Here is a 22,778-nt window from a genome sequence, read left to right on the forward strand (position 1 = left end):
ATGAGTGCCAACAATCACGAAAATGCAGACTTCTAATTCTCCTTAAGCTGGTCCCTTTAATCTGATTGATTTCTCTGAAATTCTTCTTCCAATTTGCACAATCTTGACCTCTGAATGAAGCCAACAGATGAGCAATCTTCAGCTGATATCTCACAACCTCAGAAAGCTGATACAATGAAGAAGCTACACTCTCCAATGCCCAAAAAGCTCTGGAATTGCAGAAACCCTCATCTCTGTTCTCCAACGCTCAGTGAATTTGTGAAAAGAGTTTATCAAAAAATGCCAAAGAATGAAATTGATTTCTTCTTTGTAACCTTTATATCCCTTTCATGAAATCAAACTTCTCCAAAAAGCACATTAAATTGCATTTATAAAATTATGAGCTTGCACTTTAATAATTAATAAAAAGTCACCTTGGTCTAGGCGCTCAACAATTAATTGTAACATATGGCCCCATTTTAATGATGAATTGACCCTTCATTAAAGTGCAATTATAATCTTATTTTATAATGTGCCATTAAAGAATGATTATTAATAAAGTGATACTTTATTAATAATTAAAATAACATAACTCCATGAATACTCATTATTTCTCAATTCCATCTGAACTAGGGAGTCAACCACTGCATCCACTGCACATCTGACTGCCTTACAAAAAGTAGTAAGGGTCCCTCTCAATCATCCCCTAACTTACTATAAATAGTAAGTATGAGAAATTGAGCCCTGAAACCCATGCAAATGCCAAGTCTGAAACTACTGAGCTCTGGGGAAGAAAAATAACCCATTCAATGACAAAGTCTCTGCCTCAAAGGACTCTCTATCCAACCCCATTAGCCTACGAGGGTCAACTGATAGGCTAATCCTGCTGAATAACTGATTTCTAACTTGGAGGGGACATCACATTGTACACTTGTTCACAGTTAGTATGTCCAATGGTTTTATACCCATTGTATTATAAAAATTCTCAGTGGTTTCTTATACTAATGTACCTCTAAATAATCACACATGGATTAGAGTTAAGCACAAGTGAGAAATATAATATTATATTGTGAATGGTTCAGTTAATATGTTGAGTGTTGTTTTTGTTGGGTTATTTTTCTGAAAGATTTTCTTAGGGTAAATAATTATGTTATGCTGTAAGTGTTCTATTGTTTTCTTTCTATCGCATTTAAGGTTTTTTTAGCATGGCTTCTCTGTGAAAATCAGATTCACTGGTAATATATCTTGTTTCATATTAACTGAACACTGTAGAAATTAATGATATTACCTACTCTATCTACCTAATAATGTAGATACATTAATGAAATCTAACAACCTAAGTTGACCATTAACAATATAAGAAATTATTATTCTAATACCCTCCCTTAATGGTCAATCTATCAAAAACACCAAGTTGCCCCCTGAATTTTACAAATTTATCCAGACTCAGAGACTTGGTGAGAATATCCGCAGTTTGATCCGCTGTCGGAACATACTGCAACTGAACTAATCCGTCTTCTAACAACTTGTAGATGTAGTGAGAATGAAGTTCGACATGCTTGGTACGTTCATGGAAGACTGCATTTTTGGCTAGTTTGAGCACCCTTGATTATCGATATACAAGGGAGAAGGACTTGTCTGTGGCATCTGCATGTCAGAGAGCATCCTTCGGAGCCAAACTGCTTCACATGCGGCCTTGACTGTTCCCCAGTAGTTGACTTCGGTCGAGGAAAGAGCCATAGCCTGTTGCTTCTTGTTGCTCCAAGTGACGGCACTAGTACCTAAACTGAATACGTACCCATAAGTGGATTTTCTGTCATCCACCGATCTTGCCCAATCTGAGTCAGTATAACCAATCAGCTTTGGATCATTGCACCTAGTATACAAAATGCCATAGTCTGAAGTGCATTTCACATATTGTAACACTCACTTCGCTGCAATCCAATGGTCAACTTTTGGAGTTGTCATGAAGCGAGAGATGTGGCTGACAGCGAAACTGATGTCAGGTCTAGTCGCAGTGAGATAGATGAGGCTGCCTACTAGCTGTTTGAATTTTGTTTCATCTACTGCAGGTGAATCAGACTTGGCTAATAACTTCAGCCCTTTTTCCATAGGTGTGGAAGCAGGTTTACAATCTTGCATTCGAAACTTATCCAACAAATTGCGGGCATACTTGGACTGTGAAATAAAGATATTGTCATCAGTTTGCCACACTTCGACACCTAAGCAATAATGGAGAAGCCCCAAATCTGTCATGTCAAAAGGTTGGCACAAGTCCTGTTTGATTGCGGCAATCAAATGTGATGAATTTCTAGTAATGATCAAGTCATCCACGTAGACAACAAGAAAAAGGATCTCATCACCAGAAAGTTTGACGTACAGATTAGTGTCAGAGGGACTGCGTTGAAAACCATGTTCAACCAAATACTGATCAATCTTGAAGTACCAAGCCTGAGGGGCTTGCTTCAGGCCATAGAGGGCTTTTACCAATTTGCAAACCTGATGTTCCTGACCAGGAACCTTGAAGCCAGGGGGTTGAGTCATATAAACTTCTTCTTGCAACTCATTGTTGAGGAATGCACTCTTAACATCCATTTGGTGAAGTTTCCATCCAAACTGAGCTACAATTGCGAGAAGAAGACGAATGGTACTCATCTTGGTAGTAGGAGCAAAAGTCTCCTTGTAGTCAATGCCCTCCCGTTGTGTAAAACCTTGAGCAACCAATCTGGCCTTGTACTTATCCAAAGTACCATCTGCATTATACTTGACTTTGTAAACCCATTTACAACTGATAGCTTTCTTCCCAAGAGGCAAATTAGAAAGAACCCAAGTGTGATTCTTCAGAAGACAATGGTATTTGTCTCCATAGCCTTATCCCACTCAAGAATGCCTTTAGCCTCATAATATGTCTGGGCCTCATGGATGCTGTGGATGTTGGCCATAAGTGCAAGGTTGACTGTATTTTGCTGCTTTCTCTTGCGGCGAATTGATCTATCCTCAAGAAGTTCATCATCACGAAGATCTCCTATAGTCTTGGCCCACCATTTAGGCCTGAGGGTAGAAGTACCAACATCTGGCATTGGAGGAACAACATCTCCCGGAGTTGCTGGAACAAAGTCATCTGGATGCGAATCTTGTGAAAAATCAGGTGGTGTTGGATCAGTAGATTCCTCATCTTCAGAGTTAGAATGCTCTGAAGCCCTCCCATCATGGGAACCAAGAGGAAGACGAACACCAACGTTAGGAGTCTGCATAGACGGAGTCGTAGGACTAGCAGTAGTAGGAGGCATGAATGGACCAGTAGTCTCATCAACCACAACATCACGACTGAAAATGAGATGATCCGTCTCCACATCAATCAACCTGTAGGCCTTGTGGTTGTTACTGTAACCAGTAAACTTAAGTGTTTGGCTCTTTGAATCCAACTTAGCACGTTTGGCGTCTGGAATCCATAAATGAGCAGTAGAACCAGAGACTTTCAAATGGCCCACTTTAGGCTTGCGTCCTGACCAGACTTCTTCAGGAGTCATCTTCTTGACAACATGTGTAGGTGACCGATTCAGAAGGTAGACTGCAGTATAAATTGCTTCAGCGCAGTATTTATCAGGAACATTTCGATGCTCTATCATAGAACGAGCCATTTCAGTAATGGTGCGATTCCTACATTCAACGACACCATTCTGCTGAGGGGTGTATGGTGTGGTGAGTTGGCGCTTAATGCCATGTGTAGCACAAAATGTAGAGAAGTCATTGGAACAAAACTCCCCCCATTATCTGACCTTAGAGTGACAATCTGAGAACTGGATTCTTTCTCAACTAAGGCCTTTAACTGCTGAAATGTACTAAACACATCTGATTTATTTTTTAGAAAATACACCCACATTTTACGACTGAAATCATCAACAAATAACAAGAAGTACCTGCAACCAGTAACAAATGGAGTGTTCATTGGCCCACATACATCAGCGTGAACCAATTGAAGGACCTTGGAGGCTCACCATGAATCACCATCCAAGAATGGTGTCCAATGCTGCTTCCCAGCTTGACAGGCTGCACAAACTGCATGATTTTGAGGTTGGATCTCAGGTAGACCAGCAACCCAATCCTCCCGATATAACTGATAGAGAGTGCACGTTTAAGTGCCCAAAACACTGATGCCAAAGTGTTCTAATGGATGTACTCCTAGCACCAAAGCATGCTCTTGAGAATCACCGGAATTAGCAAGTCTATACAAACCATGATCTTCAAGTCCCATAGCGATTGTAGTACGAGTCTCCCTATCAATGATGTTCCAGATGGACGAATTGAAGACAACATCTAATTGAGGAGAATGGCTCATGATCTGACTGACGGAGAGTAGATTATGTTCCATGCCTAGAACATAGTAGACATCAAGAAAAATTAAATTTGTACCTCTTGAGTGAATCTGGACAGTGCCCTTACCAACAACTGTGTACTCTTCTCCTCCTCCGAAGATTACTGAATCCGAAAATGGTTCAAATTTCGTGAACCAATCCCGACGATGAGTAAAACGCCACGAAGCTCCTGAATCAATATACCAGGCAGAAGAGTGTACTGGATCTGCTATTCTCTTGGCCATAAAAGCATATAAAGCAGATTCTTTCTGCTTAGAGTGTTTGACGCCATTTGCTTTTTGTTGAGACCCTCCCTGCTTCTTTTGTTTAGAAGCCAATTGAATTTGACACTCGGTTTTCATGTGACCAAACTTGTGACAATAATTGCACTGAATGTTCTTCTTCTTGCTGTCTTGAGAAGAACCAGAGCCTTTCGACTGAGAAGATTGAGCCTTCCCTTTGTTCTTAGTAGAAGATTTGGCAGAGAATGCTTCCTCGGTGGAGGGAGAACTGGAACTGCTTCCAAACTGCTGACGCCATCGATCTTGCTGTAAAAGTTTGTTACAAAGATCAGAAAACTTCAAATCGACGTCAATGGAAGTGATATTGAGTGGTTTGATGAAATGCTCATACAAGCGTGGGAGACTCTTCAGAGTAATGACCACCATATCTTCTTCCTCCATTTTTCGACCAATAGCTTCCAGCTGGTCGTGAATATCCTTGATCTTTGTCAGAGGCTCTTGAAGAGAAGTTTTCTCATCCATCATGATCGTGAGGAGCATATTCTTAAGAAAGAGCGCTCTACTCTTTTCAAAGGTTTCATGAAGACTCTTCAAATGATCCCATATTTCCCTTGCAGTTTTGCTGGACGGTACTTGAGGTAGCTGCTCATCGGTAACAGAGAGTTTGATGAGCATGACGGCTTCCTAGTTGCGCTCATCCCATTTGTCCTGATCTTTTTCGGTAGTGTTTGGACGTTGAGACGTGCTTAGAACAACTGCATCAAGACATCGGTACTCAAAAATCGTCAACATGTGCTGCTTCCAGGTGCTGTAGTTGTGGCCTTTGAACTTCTGGTTGCTTTCGAGCATAATGTTTGTCAGCGATGCCATCACGTACCCCAAGGTTGAACTAGTGAAGGCACGAATGCACGAAAACCAGAGGGTTTTTAGAAACAAATTCTGCAAGTCGGATTCAGAGGCAAAAACTGAAACCCTAGCATGGTTTTCGAGGCAGAAATTTTTCGGAGGACACGGAAAAATTTGATGACAACCCAGTTCAATTCTCGAAAAACCCACAGATTTTGCAAATAATTTTTTTTCTGACTTGAAACGGAGGAGATAATCTCAAAACCCTAGCACAATTTTTGTGGTAAAATTTTTGATTGACTCAAAATATTCGACGAAGACCCAAAAATCGTTGCGAAAAACCCAGAAAGAATCTGCAATCAGAATAAAGGGTCAAATCTGCGAGCTCAAAAAATGAGGCATGGAAAACGATGCACCTAGAAAAATCTGACAACCCAATTGAGCTCTCAAAAAACCCACAATGATTCTGCAACCGGAAAAATTTTTCGCCTTGAAACAGAGGGTCAAAACCCTAGGCGAAGTTGCAGAAACCTTGCGAAAAAAAATCTACAGACCCAAAAAAATCTGACGGTGACCCAGTTGAGGTTTTGAAAAACCCACTAAGAATTTATGATCGAATTTTTTTTTCTGCCTTGGAACAGAGGGTCAAAACCCTAGGCGAAGTTGCAAAAACCCTAGGTCGTTAAAAAATGTGCAGATTTTATGAGAAAAACAGTTTCCATGGCCTAGCTCTGATACCATGTGAATCAGATTCACTGGTAAAATATCTTGTTTCATAGTAACCGGTAAAGATTACAATTTATAGAAATACAAAACACTGTAGAAATTAATGATATTACCTACCTCCATCTACGTAATACTGTAAATACATTAATGAAATCTAACAACCTAAGTTGACCATTAACAATATAAGAAATTATTATTCTAATATTTTCTTTGATTGATTTACTAGAATTATTTATCTTCAACGTTTATTGTGTCTCATGGGATTCAATCCATGAGCTGCTCTATAGAAATCCCATCCAACTTTTTTTACTTCAATAACTTGCAGTGCAATAATCATGTTGAGGTATAAATTTACAAACCATAGGATAATAGTTTTATTTCTAGAATAATGAGATTGATCACCTTTTAAGTTCTAACAATATGTCTTCAATTACTTTTTATAGTAATTTTTCTAAGTAAATAATGAAAATATCTTCCTATTCATAATAATGCCATGATAGTTCCTTTGCATTGAAGCTTTTGGCTGGTAGATATTATGTTAATTTAATAGATTTATCGATCTTCAAATTGCAATTGCATTTTATTGGATTTACCCTTGTCTGTTCATTATTTTCTTTAGTGAAGGTGATGCTTAACATATTTCCAGCTTTCTGTAAAATACATTACTCTGGGAGCTTTTAATATGAAGTATTGATTTTTGCAGATGAGTATATTGTTTAGTAAGTGCAATAGTTTAAATGTTAAGCATTTTACTGCCTCTTGAATCAATGCATGTCTTTACTGTGTTGATTCTCTGAGTTCTAGTATGAAGAATGTAATTTGTCTGATTTTTGTTTTTTGGTTAATGCAGGGGAATTATGGTTTTAAATTATAGAAACGGATTTCTTTCTGATTAATAAATCAGATATTCTTTGTAACGAAGATTTTTTTCACTTTGCAGTTTCTGTTTTGATGAGAACATCTGTTGAGCTTGAGTAATCATTCATCAGCTGTTTTCAAATTACATTTTCAATATTACCATGACTATTTTTGAAACTGATAGTAAATCTCAACAAATGGGTGGTCAAAGAGAAAAATTTGTAAGGTATGTTTTTTCTTAAGTAATTTTGTAGTTATTTTTCCTTTCTACTTTAGGTTTTGGTTAATTTCACATTTCACAGAGAAATGCAGTTGATGCTTAAATTGGTTAGAATTATCTCTCAACATTATGTTTCATTACGTGGATGTCAAAAACTGTCCATCTCAGGATTAACAGGAACTAGTGTTGATGCCTAAATTTGGAAATCAGGTTACTGCTATTCTTTATATAAACAAAACTCTAATTTAGGTAGGAATGGTGAAGCTGACAATCTTACAATTTGTAGACAAAAATATGTCTTGATATGCAACTTCTTCAATCATTTTGTTTGTTACGCTTTTGTTTGATCAACACAATTCTCACTCCAAGCCATTAAGTTTTCAATCCTGCATGGTTCTTACAAATTTAATGGCTGTGGATTACTCCTTAGAAGCACCTGTAGGCGATGGATTGTGGAAGGGGTATGTGAAGACTCCAAGACAGCAGATTGTTTAGAATTAGTGTTTTGTGTAATGCTTATAATTTATTATAGGTAGAATTCCACAAAACGGAACCAACAAATTTGTTGTAAACTAAATGCATCACATGAAAAACAATGCACCTACACATGATATGAGAGTTGTTGCAACATGTGACAACATTTGTTATTGGCAAATGCATAGAAAGGATGGGAAGTGTGTAAGATGGATAATAGACAAAATGATATTAGGAGGGGTTGGGTAGCACACATCCCCATGCAACATACGCTGCATTGCCAGATATAATAGTGATGAGCACACGATAATATTGAGGGCGGGTGGGTGGGTTGAATTAGTATAATACAATATTTTACTTTTCAACTTAACAATCACAATAACATCAGTTGATCAATAGCATCCACATAAGAAGAACACACAATTTACGTGGAAACCCTTACGGGAGAAAACCACGGCAATTTATTACTTATATAAAGTTCTCTATACAAGCTTTATAGGCACCAACCCACAGAAGACAGCAATCCCTCTTATATGATTTGTAGGCACCAACCCAATGGAGACACCAATCCCCACAATTCATAGGCACTAACCTACTAGAGGCACCAACAGCCGTAGCTAAGCACTGACTTAGCAATAGACACCAACTCTTCTTTTGATAGGATGCACCAACCTCTCCAGTTTGAATAAATTATTTGCTTTCAAAAATATATCTTCTTCAATGGATGACAAACTCTTACAATGCTTTCTCACAAATTTGATAAATAGATACTTATCTTTTTATGCTAACAGATTTCCACAATCCATGCTATAATCCCTTGATGCTTCTGGATTAGATTGTGTACAAATTTTTTTATCATTAATGTTTCAAATCACACTCCGTGATTCATCATCAGGATGAGAAATGAGTTCAAAGGAGATGAAAGATGTTTCATCTCCTTTGAACTCTTTTCTCATCCTGATGATAAATCTGTAGAACATAGATTTACTACTGAGAGGGTGGGGGGGAGGGAGGCGGTGAATCAGTAGTAAATGAATCTTCAAACTTTTTTAATTAATTGAATCCTTTTGTAAACTTGCTTTTAAATTGAAACTGAAATAACAATGCAAAGCAATCACACATGGAACAACTGCACAAGATTTGACATGGAAACCCAAGATGGGAAAAACCATGGTGAGTAACGCGTTTAGGATCTACCGTCCTAATCCAACCTCACAAATAAAATCAATTACAATCTTTAAGGGCATCAACCCTAAGGTGTCACCAAACCCTTATCTTAAGAGCACCAACTCTTACAACACCCTAACTCCACAATCCGAGCACCAACTCAGAATCCTTATGGCACCAACCCAAAGGATGTACAAATGAAACTTCAAAATAATCACAATCCCAAAATATTGTCAAGCCACCATTACATAATCAGTACAAAGTCTGAAGTAAAAATGATTACATGACATCATGCACTTGTACATAATAATGAAAGAATGCAAAATAATCTGAACGGTATCTCTGTGAAACCCTTCAACAACTCTATATAAGATTTTCAAAAACATTGTTATTCTTATCACTTCATAGATTGTTACAGCAAAGACAAATCCAGAATCTCTGCACACTCAAAGAGATTGAAAATCTATAAATAGAGGCACACTGAAACTGTTTATATACTTGAAAAATACTGAATGTCTCTGTATATTTGCAAGATTATAGACTGAAAATGATAATCAAAATTCTGAATCACTACAACTCAAGTCAGAAAAAATCCTTGATCTGAAAATAGTCATCAATCCTTCAGTAGCCCTGTCTCAAGTCACCTAGAAACTATGTCAATCTGCAGTTTAATATACTGTCATTGTCATAATTAACTTATCACAAATCTGAAACAAGACAAAAGAAATAATCTGCAATCTTATTGTCTACTGTCTCTTTAAAAAAAACCGCAGAACATATAGATGTTTGAAGAACTATACCATTATAATATCCATGCTGTGTCAGGCTTTTCCAAACTACAGTTCTCCTGCTTATGATGTTGCTGGCACTTACAAATATTTGCAGAGAAATACATGTTTTCTTTTCTTCAAAACACACAACACTCCAATCACCAAAAAGAAACCACACACATCGCCTTGTTTAAAGACTTGTCCAGCAGTGATGGTTACAAAACAGTTGAAACTACCCACGGTAGTTACAACTTCTTAAGAACTGCCTTATCTACCTTCTTACCTAACAGCATATAGAATAATACATGTTCGATGAAGTTTGTTTTTGTTAAATGTGGATCAACTTGACATTAATACAAAGGTTAGTTGTAATTTTAGTTACAACTACCAAATAATTACAACTTCCAAAACCAAATTCTTGAAGTATATTACATGAAACTCCCAAAGACTTTATTATCCACAAAATAAACTTCACGTGTTCGTTCATTCAGACCTTTAATCAAAATACGTATTCATTCAATCTCTCAACCAAAATGAGAAGTTGATATAACAAAGTCTAAGCACATAACAGAATGGTAAAGGTTTTAGTACTGATATCTGTCATATACAAACTAAAAAAAACAGTCTGAACGGATTTCTGTGTAGATTTCTGATTTTTAACAAACTGTGCTTGCTTGCATGGTTGTCAACACCAACTGTATGTACAGGTGACATCAATGACAAACATGCCAACAGAGTCACGGAGTGTGATTTGAAACGGTGATGATAAAAATTGAATTATCAAGGGAATTAGATACTTATCTTCTTCAAGTCAGCATGTACCCCTCTTTACAAATCTGCGTTTGAGTTACTTCATAAGTCTGCTGTAGATCTCTTTAATTCTGTTATAAATCTGATCTAAATCTGCTCAACAAATCTTCAACAATCTGATCATAAGGTCTTTACAAAAATCTGTTCAATCTCCCTCAAAAAGGTCTGTTCTAAGTTTGCTAAAAATCCTCTAAAAATCTTCTCTTAACTTCACTAATTTATCATATCTTCTGTTTCAGAAATCTGCTATATTCTTCATATTCTCTGCTTGCAAATCCTTCACATATCTGCTCACAACTCTTAACACATCTATCATGTTCTGAAATATGCCTCTGTACTTATCAATAATTTTCCATTGTATTTCTTTCTTATTTGATTCTCATATTAGAGTAATATCTTTATTATTTATTAATAATGGTCAATAATGTAATATATTGTGCATATTAGATAGTTTCTAATTTTCTTCAGTTTATGATTGTTTCGTAATAGAAACATCGTCTTTGTAATTCTTTAAATGATCGTTTGATTATTTCATCAATTCATTCAATTTTTTACCAAAACATTTTATTAGAGCGGGAAGGAATAAAATTCGTTTTTTCTAAAATTTCAAAAGAATTTTTTTACGATTTTATGAAAAACAAATTTCTTTGGTTGAATTTTTTTTTTCAGTTTGTGGGTTTCACCGATGGGTTTCTGCATCCTTTCCAGCCCGTGTTTGTTCTTCTGCAACCCTTCATCGGATTTTTGTGCATTTCTCTGTGCGATTTTTAATAAAATTGCGATGGGTTTTTTTTTTTTTCAGGTGCTTTTGTGCACGTGTGGCTTCTTCCTTCGTTTTCATGGCCCGAGGTCGTGATTTTGAGGCCGACAACTCTTCTTTGTAGCTCGCAACTTTCATCCGCAACAGGCTCTCTTTTGTTTCTCTCCTGCGACAACCCTCTGATATCTGCTCGCGCTTGACATTCTTTTTAGACGCATTTTGTGATTGTGGCAGATTTATTTTTGTGTCGTGTTTTTTGCTAATAAGCTTGGCGTCTGTTTGTTTGCAAGATTTGTGGGAACGCCGAAGAAAAAAAGGTTTTTATTGGCCTGTTTTTAGAGACTTCGTATTTTTAAAACGTGACTCCAGGTTTTTGCACCCTCACAACTAGGGAAAAAGGATGAATACAATCAAGTTTTTGTTTGTCATATATTTGGTTATTTTACAGCATAATGTCACAAGAACTAGGAAAGTCAGTTTCAAAAGGATGTAGGAGTCTCTACAAAAACTCAAATGAACAAGCTTTTTGTCAAGTTGCGAGGGATTTCTCAATGGTTTCATGTCTTGAGGAATGCTTATTATCTTGACAATGGGGCCTCAATTTGGGAGTATTTTACCAATTTCATAGAACATAATTCGAGAGTTTAGGTTGATCTTGGGGATGATGCTGAGTATCCACTAGGAGGAGTTGGTACCATTCCCTTTCAATTGCTGCCAGACATTTCTCTGGAGGTTGATGAAGTTTTGTTTGTTCTTGATCTTGGGAAGAATTTGCTTTCAATTGTGAGCATAAGGGCTATGTAGTTGAAGTCAAGGATCAACAAGATCTTATTAGACCAAAGGAATCTAGCCTAAATATTGCACAAATGATAGGGGTTAGAGAAGCAATCTTTATAGGTTACAAGATGAATTAGTTCTAGCATTATTGATGAGTAACATCAATGATTTAGAGCCTAGATTCTAGGAAGCTTTAGATTAGTAGGTTTGGTGGGATGCCATATTGGAGAAGTACAACTCTATTTTGACAAACAATGTATGGGCCATCATGCTAAGACCGAAAGGGAAGTTAGTTGTGAGTTGTAGGTGACTCTAGAAAATCAATCATACTACAGATGGCAATATTGCAAAGTACAAAGTGAAGTTTGTGGTGAGAGGGTTCTTCGAAAAGGAAGGAGCAGACTATGTAGAAATTTTTTCTCCAGTTGCCAGATAGACTTCCATTAGAACAATTATATCTTTTGTTTTAGTTAAGGACGAAAAAATATATTAAATGGATGTTAAGACAACTTTTCTTAATGTCTCATTGAAGAAGTGTATATAGAGCGGCCTCTGGGCTTTGAGGTAAATGGGAAGGAATCCCATGTTTGTAGGCTTAGAAAAGCCTTATATGGACTCGAATAGGCATCAATGCTATGGTATTCGAGAATAGATGAATATCTGCTAAGTACGGGCTTCAACTAAATTGATGTAGATTCTAATGTTTATTACATAGTTGCTGGGACTGATTTGCTGATCGTGTACATAGATGATTTGTTCATTGCAGGTGTAGAGCAAGGTGCAAGTCAAATTTATTTGCTGAGCTTGAGATGGACATTGGCTTCACGAATTTCTTTTCAGGGTTAGAGGTTTGGTAGAGCCATGAGAAAAATGGCCAAGGCATATGTCAAGGCAGCGACAAATAAGATGGAAAGAATTATATATATAATATTAAATAGCAGTAAAAAAGCAGCAGTGATTAAATATATCAAAGATTCAAATGGCAATGATTGATTAAAGTTTTAAAAAGCAGCAATAATAACCTACATGGCAGCGCTTCCTATAAGAAGACAAAAAAAAATCTTATCCAAAAGGTAATGAAAATAAGCGATTTTATAAGAGGAAAGGATGTGATTTTAGGGACTTAATAATAATTCGGAGTGGTGTGATTTAATAAAAGCAACGTGGCAGTAATTACAAGAGGAAAATCAAGTCAAACAAAGCCATCGGTTTAAGAATATAATTAGTAAAACTATAAACTAATCAAGCAAGGGTGCGATTATGAAGAGATGTTGTTTTCTTTATTAATGAAGAGAAGTGTCCTTAGGGAATTGACTCTTTTGGAAAAGATATGTAAGAGAGGTTATTTTGTGAAGTGTGAAGTGGTGTGAAGTATGAAAAAAATCTTTAAGAGAACTATGTAAAAAAAGATCCTTAAGGAGTCTGGGTGTAAAGCATGTGAAATAAAATTTTGTATACTCCAACAATCTTGTAGGAGAAAAGTATACATATGATCTTGACTGCGTTGTGAATAATATATATTCAAGGCAGATTTGTATGAATTATTTATAGTAGAATCATTATCAGTTGATGAAGGGAAGATTTGAGAAGTGAAGAACACAGATTTGAAAAGGTGAGTGTACAAAGTTAAGGTGAAGGCTTAATGAAAACAAGAGGCAGATTCATGAAGATGGCAGATTTGTGAACAAGATTTGATAGCAAGAATACATGAAGATTTGTGAAAGATCATAGTAGATTTATGCAGCATATTGAAGAAATTATAAGGAGACTGTGATCAGCTTTTAGTGACAGATTTATTGTCAAGTAGTATCAGTTTGAAGAAGAGAACTTGTGAAGAATAGGATCATCCATTATCCGTTAAAAGTTGAAAATTTGAATGAGGGGTTGGTGCTTCTAACTGAATGAGGGGTTGGTTCCTCTAGTGGGTTAAGCACTCACGAACAGAATGAGGGGTTGGTGCCTCTAGTGGGAATGGTTCTCACAAATAGAATGAGGGGTTGCCTCTAGTGGGTTGATACCTATGAATTTGTAAAAGAAGTTTTCTATATATAAGGAAGTTATTTTACCATGGTTTTCTCCTATAAGGGTTTCCACGCATATATCCTATGTTCTACTTGTGTTACACGGTAGTTAAATTTCATGTGAATGTTTATATGAAATGAGTATGCTTTGGGATTAAGTTATGTGCTTTTGTTATTAAGTTGAAAAAGTAAAAGTTTATGTTATACCGATTCACGCCCTCCTCTTAATATAACTATGTTCTCAACAGTTAGTCCTTCTCCATCTGTTTCGTTGCCTTCTTAGTGTCGTTGTGTAGCCCTTCATTCTCTTCATTCACTTCCTTGCACCAATGCTGAAAAAGGTAGAGAAATAGAAAAGACATTGAATCAAAATAGTGAATGAAGACCTTAGTTAGTCCTCCATCTGTTTCTTTGCCTTCTTAGTGTCGTTGTATAGCTCTTCATTCTCTTCATTCACTTCCTTGCACCAATGCTGAAAAAGGTAGAGAAATAGAAAACACCTTGAATCAAAATAGTGAATGAAGGCCTAAGTTAATTCCCAATCACAAATGAAATGCAAGAGGATTGAGCTATGACAATGAAAGTTTTAACTTTACATTGAAGAACACCAAAAGAAAATTCATGATAATCTTTGTTCAACAAAATGTGAAATAAATTGCACTTCACAATAACATCGATAATAATTTCACAAAATTCGTTTCACAAACCCTCCTTAATCTGGAATAACTAACACATTCTGGAAATGATGTTTTTAAATCTGGAGAATGCTCAGATGGGGAGGGAAATTGTTGGAATCTGCATGTACTTCTTTCAAAAGTCATTTCATCTCAACGTTTCCTTTTTTCATTCCACACTAGAATCTGATTTGCAATCTTGATTTCCCTTGAGTTAAGAATCTGATTTCCCTGGCTAAATTCACACCTTCCTTCTGTAACTCGCTTCTGCAATTCGTCTTTAATTTCTGGTCTGCTACCAAATTTGCTTGTTGTATTGGATTGATGAAGCAAAATGAATTCTTGGTTTCGCATTTCCAGTGCTAATCTTTCTGTTACTTCAACACGCCTCATCTTTTCCTCTGCTTTTTTTCATTCCGACTTCACTCCATCTGCTGTTGAATTCACAGCCTCTGCTCAACTTTTCTGTCTTGCAAACTTCCTGGGAATGGATTTGAATTGGATTGGAGTTGTGAGAAAATGGATCTTGTTTCTTATCTTTATATGTCTCTCAACATTTTCATTGCAAAGGTCAGCTAGATACGTATGATTTGCGTTGTCTTCATGTCAAGTCAGCCAGGTTTAATTCATGCTTTTGAAATTACAAACCCTTTATCCTTGTCAAGTCGGTCTTTTACCTTTGCTTTTTGGAGGGATTTTCATGTTTTCAATCCAAGTTGGCCCTCTAAGATCATGGATTTTCCATTATATTGAAGGGTATAAATGTAAAGTGAGCACTCACATTCATCCTCAATGCTGGGCAGGATTTTCACTAGCACAAGGACAAATTTGGGCGCAAATTTGAGGTATTCATGGACACTAGGGCGCTAATTTACCTTGTGCATGGACTCTCGAAGTTTTAGAGGTGTTCTAGGACAACTAGGCACAAATTTCTTGTCGAGAAGGACAAATGAGTGGGTTTCCATGATTATCAGGGACAAATGAGCACATTTCCAAGGTGGAGAGGGACTAGTGGGTGCAAATGAGTGTTGTGCAAAGATTAGTAGGCACAAATGAGGGATGGAGAGGGACTATGAAGTGGAAATATGATTTGATCAAGGATTTTGAGTGGAATCCAAATTTTATTGGTGGACTTTCCAAGAATTCAGAACCTCATCAAGGATAATCCAAGGGAAATGTGACCTTGATGTGGATTTTTGAGCACATTTCATGTTGAGCAAGGATTTTTCATGACTTGGTGTTGGATTTTCATCATTTATCCTTAACAACTTATCTCAAAGCAATTTTTTTTTAATCTAAACCTTGTAATTTCTTTATTTTTTGCTCCTTCGTATCCACACTTCTCATTTTTCTTTCATTTTGTGCAAGGGAATTAAATCCACCACATTTTTTCTCGATTTTTCCCTTTGACAACATTTTAACCCCATGTTTTGGTCAAGTGAATTTCATCATAATCTCATGGATTCTTTGTAATGTCCCCTTTTTAGCTAACATCAACCAATCAAGGTTAGTCAATCACCAGTAGGCACAAATGAGGGATGGAGAGGGACTATGAAGTGGAAATATGATTTGATCAAGGATTTTGAGTGGAATTCAAATTTTAATGATGAACTTTCCAAGGGATTTAGAACCTCATTAAGGATAATCCATGGGAAATGTGACCTTGATGTGGATTTTTGAGTGCATTTCATGTTGAGCAAGGATTTTTCATGACTTGGTGTTGGATTTTCATCATTTATCCTTAACAACTTATCTCAACAATATTTCCTTGAGCAATTGTTTTCTTAGGTTTCGTACAACATATTTGAGTGGTTCAAGAGATATCATGGCATTGTTTTGTGATATTAGAAAATGTTGCGAAGTTAAATCAATATTTAACTTATTTAATACTCCTCGAAAGTACATGTTATGATATGATTCTAGTGAGAGAGTATGGACATCTCAAGAGAGAGAAAGTGGAGCTCACTGCATTTTGTGGTTATTTGTAATATTACAAACAAAGTTGCATGGACACAAATACAGATACAAATATGGATACGGTATCGGATACAGATACAACCATTTTTAAGACCCCCAATATGGATACGAATGGATACTTATAAAAACACATACACATATTTAACATTACTTCAAAAGCAATATATACATATACACATAATTGCTAAATAAATAATTATAAGTTCAGTTAATTTATGATATGCAAAAATAGTAGAGTTAGAGTTGCATTGGAAGATAATTCTCATTTGATGTAGGTTTTCTTTATACGAATGTTTTTTTAAATAATCGCATGAATGAAGTGATTTAAATTAAATTTAAAAAGAATTACGTCAAATTTTGAATAAATCAAATCACATAATATTTGGCATCGTTGGAAATCAAGGTTTTTTTGGCATGCATGGGTACAATATTCGACGTGTTTCCGCGCTATATTGGATATGTATCCATTTCGGATACGGCGATACACACGCCTAGGGAGGGACACAGGAGTTTCTGGCTACTTTGATTACAAATAATATTAAAGGTGACTTTGAAAAGTCTTATTAAATTATGAAAATGACTTTATAATAAAGTCATTGGGAATAATTAAGGATGAATTTTACTCAATGTGGACGCCACCTATTTGGGACTATTATGTCATAAATTGGAAACCTTAATTATGCAATTCACACCCTCACCCATGACAAACCTTTCACTCCACACGTTCCAAGGATTGATGATTGCATTTTCGGATTGACAAGGGTTTACAAGCTTTCCATAGGCTAGGATTCTAAGAGACCAGAATTATTGCCATTCCAACGAAACTAAGCAAAATGACTAAGCAAACAAGCAAAAAAGGAGGCGTCCCCATTTGCAATGGGGCATGTGTATTTACAACACAACATTACATTGATGCCTAGAGATCTTGACCTCAATTAGTGCCAAAGTAAAGTGACAGACACTTGACAAGTGATTATTTTCTCCAACAGAGGGTATTTTTGGCGTAGGTTTGTTAGGCCTCACAGTTTGACGACAAAGCTTGGGAAAGTTATATTTATGGTAGCCTATCAGCTATGTCAAGAATGTACAAACAACATGGATTAAGGATGAAGCTCTAAAAGGAGAATTGTTTATTGCAGTTGCAATCACCATTTTTCGTTCACATTTTTGAATGAACAAAAGAAGTATTGGGTGAACTTTGGTTGAAATTGATAGAACTTCTAAGATTCCGTACTGTGCTTTGTAATCCTTCCAAAGATTCAATCTTTGGAATATCTCTTGTAAGATTTAATGGAGCACTAAAATCCTATTGATATTGAACTCTTCAAAGGTTTTTCACCTTCAATAATAGTGCTTTTAACCTCCAACGGCAAGGATTATGGGTGTTTTATGAATACATAGTTAAGGAGAAGCTATTTAGGAAAGATGTTGACAGGATTGAGTTTGGTGCTATGCTAGACATGATGACCCTCTTGTCTTATGTTCTAAAGGAATCTTGCATAATTTATGCTGAACTGTTTGTGTACTTTATTTTGTATCATATTATTATATAATGTAATATTTAATTTAAATGATGCATTTTTCATAAAGGAAATGAAGGTGATCTTGGCTTCTAGTGTTATTTTATTTTTGGCATCAGACGTTGCAGTTAAAAAATATAGGTTTATGTACTGTGTAAGGTGACCATGTTTGTAGAGAAAACTGAGTTTGAAAGTAAAAATTACGTTCGCAAGTCTTAAAATATAAAAAGCAACGAAAAGATATATTTTTTGTAGTAATTGTCTTAAAACCCGAATGCCAAAATTGGTTATGTTGTGATCTTTTGAGAAAGTTAAACTATATCTCCAATAGAGTTGATTTAAGAAGGATTTCGGATAAAATTTGTGTTAATTTTTGTTGAAATATTGAAATGCCTTATATAAGTAATGCTAGCGTAGACCAGCTTTGCTATCATTTCAAAATTCCTTTAGTTGTGGCTCTTGACACAAACCATCATGGCTTCTGATTTCAAAATGGAACCAAGAAATTTCTAGTTTGATTTAATTTTATAGAATAAAGTTGCACCTGCCCAGTTCTGTGCATGCTCTGTTACATTAAGTCTGTATATTTTTTAAGTTGTGATTGCTTTATTTATTCTACAAGAAGCACATTATTTATTTTCAAAATACTATCTTTTGTGTTCCTTCATATTATTAGTCTGTTTTGAATATATTTTCCCTATTTCCAATGTTCAATGATCATCTAGATTCTATTCTACAGGTTTTACAGTGATTTGGAGTCTGAGAAATCTCTGCATTCAGAGAGGGGTAGACTTAGTAACTATGGTTCAGAGAGAGGCAGATTTAGTAACTATGGTTTAAGATCTGAAGATTTGGACAGATCATCAAGCTCTATATCAAGCTCTGTGAAAAGAGGACTGGAGAAAAGCTCACAGGGATTGAAGAATATTGGTCGGTCATTGCGAATGGGAGTTTCAAGGGTAGTCTTTCCAGAGGATCTTAAATTGTCAGAGAAGAAAATATTTGATCCTCAAGATAAGTTCCTGCAGAGGTGGAACAGATTTTTGGTCATATCATGTATCATTGCAGTATCTGTGGATCCTTTGTTTTTTTATTTGCCTGTTGTTGATGATGAATCTAGATGCATGGGTATAGATAAAAAATTGGCAATTGTTGTTACTGTTCTACGGTCTCTCACAGATATCTTGTATTTAGTACATATGGCTCTTCAGTTCCGAACAGCTTTCATAGCTCCTTCATCTAGGGTGTTTGGGAGAGGAGAGCTTGTTATTGATCCAATACAAATTGCAAAGCGGTACCTGTCAACATACTTCATCATTGACTTCCTTGCTGTGTTACCTCTTCCTCAGGTACTTGAACAGCATACTGAAACTTATGTTTTGAGTTTTCTAAAACAAATATTAATGTTGGCTACTAATGAGAAAGTTTCACATCTTATTCAGTTTAAAGTATGAGTTTATATGTACAAATGAAGAACTAGCACGGGAACTCCTGCTTAGATCTTGGTTACAGATGTACTTCAAATTTGTCAACCTAGTTATAAGCTAATCATCATGATCAGCTAATAGTTAGCTACATAAATATTAGATTACTAGCTCCTAAGATGACGATATGTCTTCTGGCTAGTCATATTTCTGAAATGTTACATTGCCAGTGTGGGTCTGGGTTCACTTCAACTTGTGATTTTTTTTCCTTTTTTTCTTGGGTTTGGTACAGCTGGGTTTGGCTGTACTATATATATGATTTTATATATACAAATTGTTGAGACATGGACCAGCTAGGACTCGAATCTAGAACCTTCCATACGCTGCTGGAGTGCTCTACCACTGAGCTACTGGCCCCTCTTGGACCAGTCCATCATCGGTCCGGGTGTGGCTTATTTCCAACACCAACACCCCCCCTTAAGCCACACCTCTTGTGTGCTTGGGGCTCCTAGCCTGGACCTGGCTCTGATACCATGTTGAGACATGGACCAGGTAGGACTCGAACCTAGGACCTTCCATACATTGCTGGAGTGCTCTACCACTGAGCTACTGGCCCCTCTTGGACCAGTCCATCATTGGTCCGGGTGTGGCTTATTTCCAACACCAACACAAATTAGGAACTAACACTGGAACTACTGTTTAGATCTCGGTTACAACTGTACTTCAAATTATGTCAACTTAGTTATAAGCTACTCACCAGCTAACAGTGAGCTATATGGACATTAGTCTACTAGCTGGCTAGATGAGGTAAGAGAGATAAAGCTGCTCAATTTTGCTTGTACTTCCATTGAGACCTAAGAACCATTTGTCCTAGAGCTCTTTTCTTAGGGGTCGCCTTTCTCTTTTTCTCAAGAGTCCAACCATCACTACCTTCCACCTCTTTGTAATTTGATGAATTAGAAGCAGACGAAGCACTTCTGAAAAGTGGCTGAGAACCAGTTGGCAATTTCTGATGTTAATTGTCATGCCCAAACTTTGGGCAAAACACAGACAATTTTTTTTTTTTTTAAACACTTAACTTCATGCAACCTTTGCTTAATTAGCTGTGCCATCCTAACAAGTTGTTCCAAAAGAATTCTTAAACTGATATTAAATACTTACACAACTATGTACGATAACTCCTATTATCCTGCGGAATAAATAATTTTTATAAGGGACATATTAAATTCTCTCAAAGTCCCCATCGTTCCAGTTTGCGTCTAATAGTTCTTAATTAGTTCCATCTCTACCAAATAGTCATTAATAAATTTACTTGGTTCGATATCAATTATTTAATAAATATCAAGTTCCCATCATCCTGATAATACCCCCTTTCTAAATAATATACTTAGATGCGGAATACTAAATGAATTAATTTTATTATCTCACTAATTTGAGTCAATAGATTGATTTAATCCAAACTTTCTAAAATAATTGACGAAGATATAATTAATCTTCAACAGAAAGCCATTAATTGATTTTGGGAACAAATTAAAATATTCCTAGCACTTAGTTTAGAAATGTCTATATTTTATTTAAACATAAGTAAAAGTAGTTTATACTAAATCGACTAAAGGGTCGATTAGATCCGTAACGAGATTCGTTCTATAAGGTTTAATCTTTAAAACCTATATTTAGTTGGTCTGAGAATGATTTGAAACATATGTTAAATATAAACACTTACTAAAATATTTAATCTAACATTATAGACTGTTTATATCACTCCTGTTTTAAACTATGTAATTTACAATTACCTTATAGACAATTTTATACATTCATGTTTTAATTTGTATATTTCTTTTTTTTTAATTCAAAAAAACACATATGTATAGAAACATTACTTATTTTCTAAATTTAAATGTCCCAACTTTCATCAAACACTAAATGGAAACTTATATCTAAGTTCTACCCTACCCATTAGTACTCTTAAACTCTATATACAAAAATAAATAAATTTCCATATTTAAAAATCATCCATGCAAAACCCTAACAGGATATTATATATATTATTTAAATTGTTCTACACTTAAAAAAAATCTCATACTTCTTTCTCCTTACCCTAACCCTACCCAGGGGTAGGGTTTTATTTTTTTATTCTTTTTTGTTTATTGTATCACACAGGGGCTGAAGCACGCAGGGGCGAAGGTTATGATGGCGGGGGTTTTGGGGGAGCGGCGCCGCTCACTGTGGGTTACCACAGTGGCGGTAACCAGTGTGCCGTGCACAGGGTTCGGCCCCCGCCATATGTGTGTGTGTATATATATATATTTATATTTATTTATATCTGGTATATAAGTATATTTTTAGAAAGGAAGAAAATGAATTTATTTAAATTTAAATAAAAGAATAAAATTTTATATAGATATATATATTTTAAGTGCGTAATGGCTTTAGAGCATTCTTGAAAATCTATGTCGTTAATATGTATAATTGGAAATCTTTTTAATAGATAAATCAAAGGCTTCAGATTTTATTTGAATGAATATACATCTTTTAAATATAAGTGCCAGGCTTCTATAATTGACAGAAGTATGTAAAATTTAAATCGACACTATTCAGATCTAGATATTATTTAATTTCAAAAAGTCCGTTTAACTTTGGATTTTATTCTCTTCATGCAAACAAATGACAGTATTTAAATGAACTCTAACAACAACTTTATCCAAGTTATTTTAACTTTAGGCTTTAATTTCTGCAATGGAATAAAATCACAGATAAAATAAAATCACAGAATTAAGTAAAATAACTTTGACATTTCCATGAATTTATCTAAATGCTTTTATTTTCAGCCTGCTGTATGCATGCAAATCTAATTCATTTCTTTGCTAATATTTGGTTTTAAGTGCATAAAAGGAATAATTATATCACTTTCTTATCAAAATATCCTAAAACACAACAATGTTATTTTTTTTTTTTTAGAAATTTAGAAAACTAAAATCCAAAGTTTCTCCTTTCTTTTTTGCAGTATTGCATAAATAAATATTACATATCTTTAAAACATATTCCCAAGTCTTTAATGTCACTTTACAACTAGGTCTCTCTTTTCAGATAAGTGAGGACTTTCAAAGAATATTAATTACATTTACAACATTTTTCTGTAACAAATAACTCCAACCATATCTTCATGTCCTGATAATTT

At 35.6% G+C, this 22,778-nt stretch overlaps 1 protein-coding gene and 1 long non-coding RNA gene across 9 annotated transcripts in view; one reads left to right on the plus strand and one right to left on the minus strand.

Moving 5' to 3' along the window:
* The window catches only part of LOC131047057 (probable cyclic nucleotide-gated ion channel 5), a 159,595-nt gene that overhangs the window by 23,679 nt on the left and 113,138 nt on the right, over nucleotides 1–22,778 (plus strand). For 5 of the 8 annotated variants that reach the window (XM_057980880.2, XM_059207864.1, XM_059207865.1 and 2 more), the window contains 2 exons: nucleotides 7,089–7,232; nucleotides 18,916–19,525. In XM_057980880.2, the coding sequence (XP_057836863.1) occupies nucleotides 7,168–7,232; nucleotides 18,916–19,525 (675 nt within the window). In that variant the 5' untranslated portion in view covers nucleotides 7,089–7,167. Of the gene's footprint in view, nucleotides 1–6,998; nucleotides 7,233–18,915; nucleotides 19,526–22,778 lie in introns of all 8 variants that reach the window. The other 3 variants (XM_057980879.2, XM_057980878.2, XM_059207863.1) reach the window with 2 other exon arrangements.
* Nucleotides 9,096–9,774, minus strand: LOC131047059 (uncharacterized). The gene is made up of 2 exons (XR_009106088.2): nucleotides 9,668–9,774; nucleotides 9,096–9,528 (listed from the first exon to the last, which is right to left on the minus strand). It is a non-coding gene; the product is annotated as an uncharacterized LOC131047059 (long non-coding RNA).

Source organism: Cryptomeria japonica, chromosome 7 (assembly GCF_030272615.1).
Source record: "Cryptomeria japonica chromosome 7, Sugi_1.0, whole genome shotgun sequence".
In the NCBI taxonomy this organism is placed as follows: domain Eukaryota; kingdom Viridiplantae; phylum Streptophyta; class Pinopsida; order Cupressales; family Cupressaceae; genus Cryptomeria; species Cryptomeria japonica.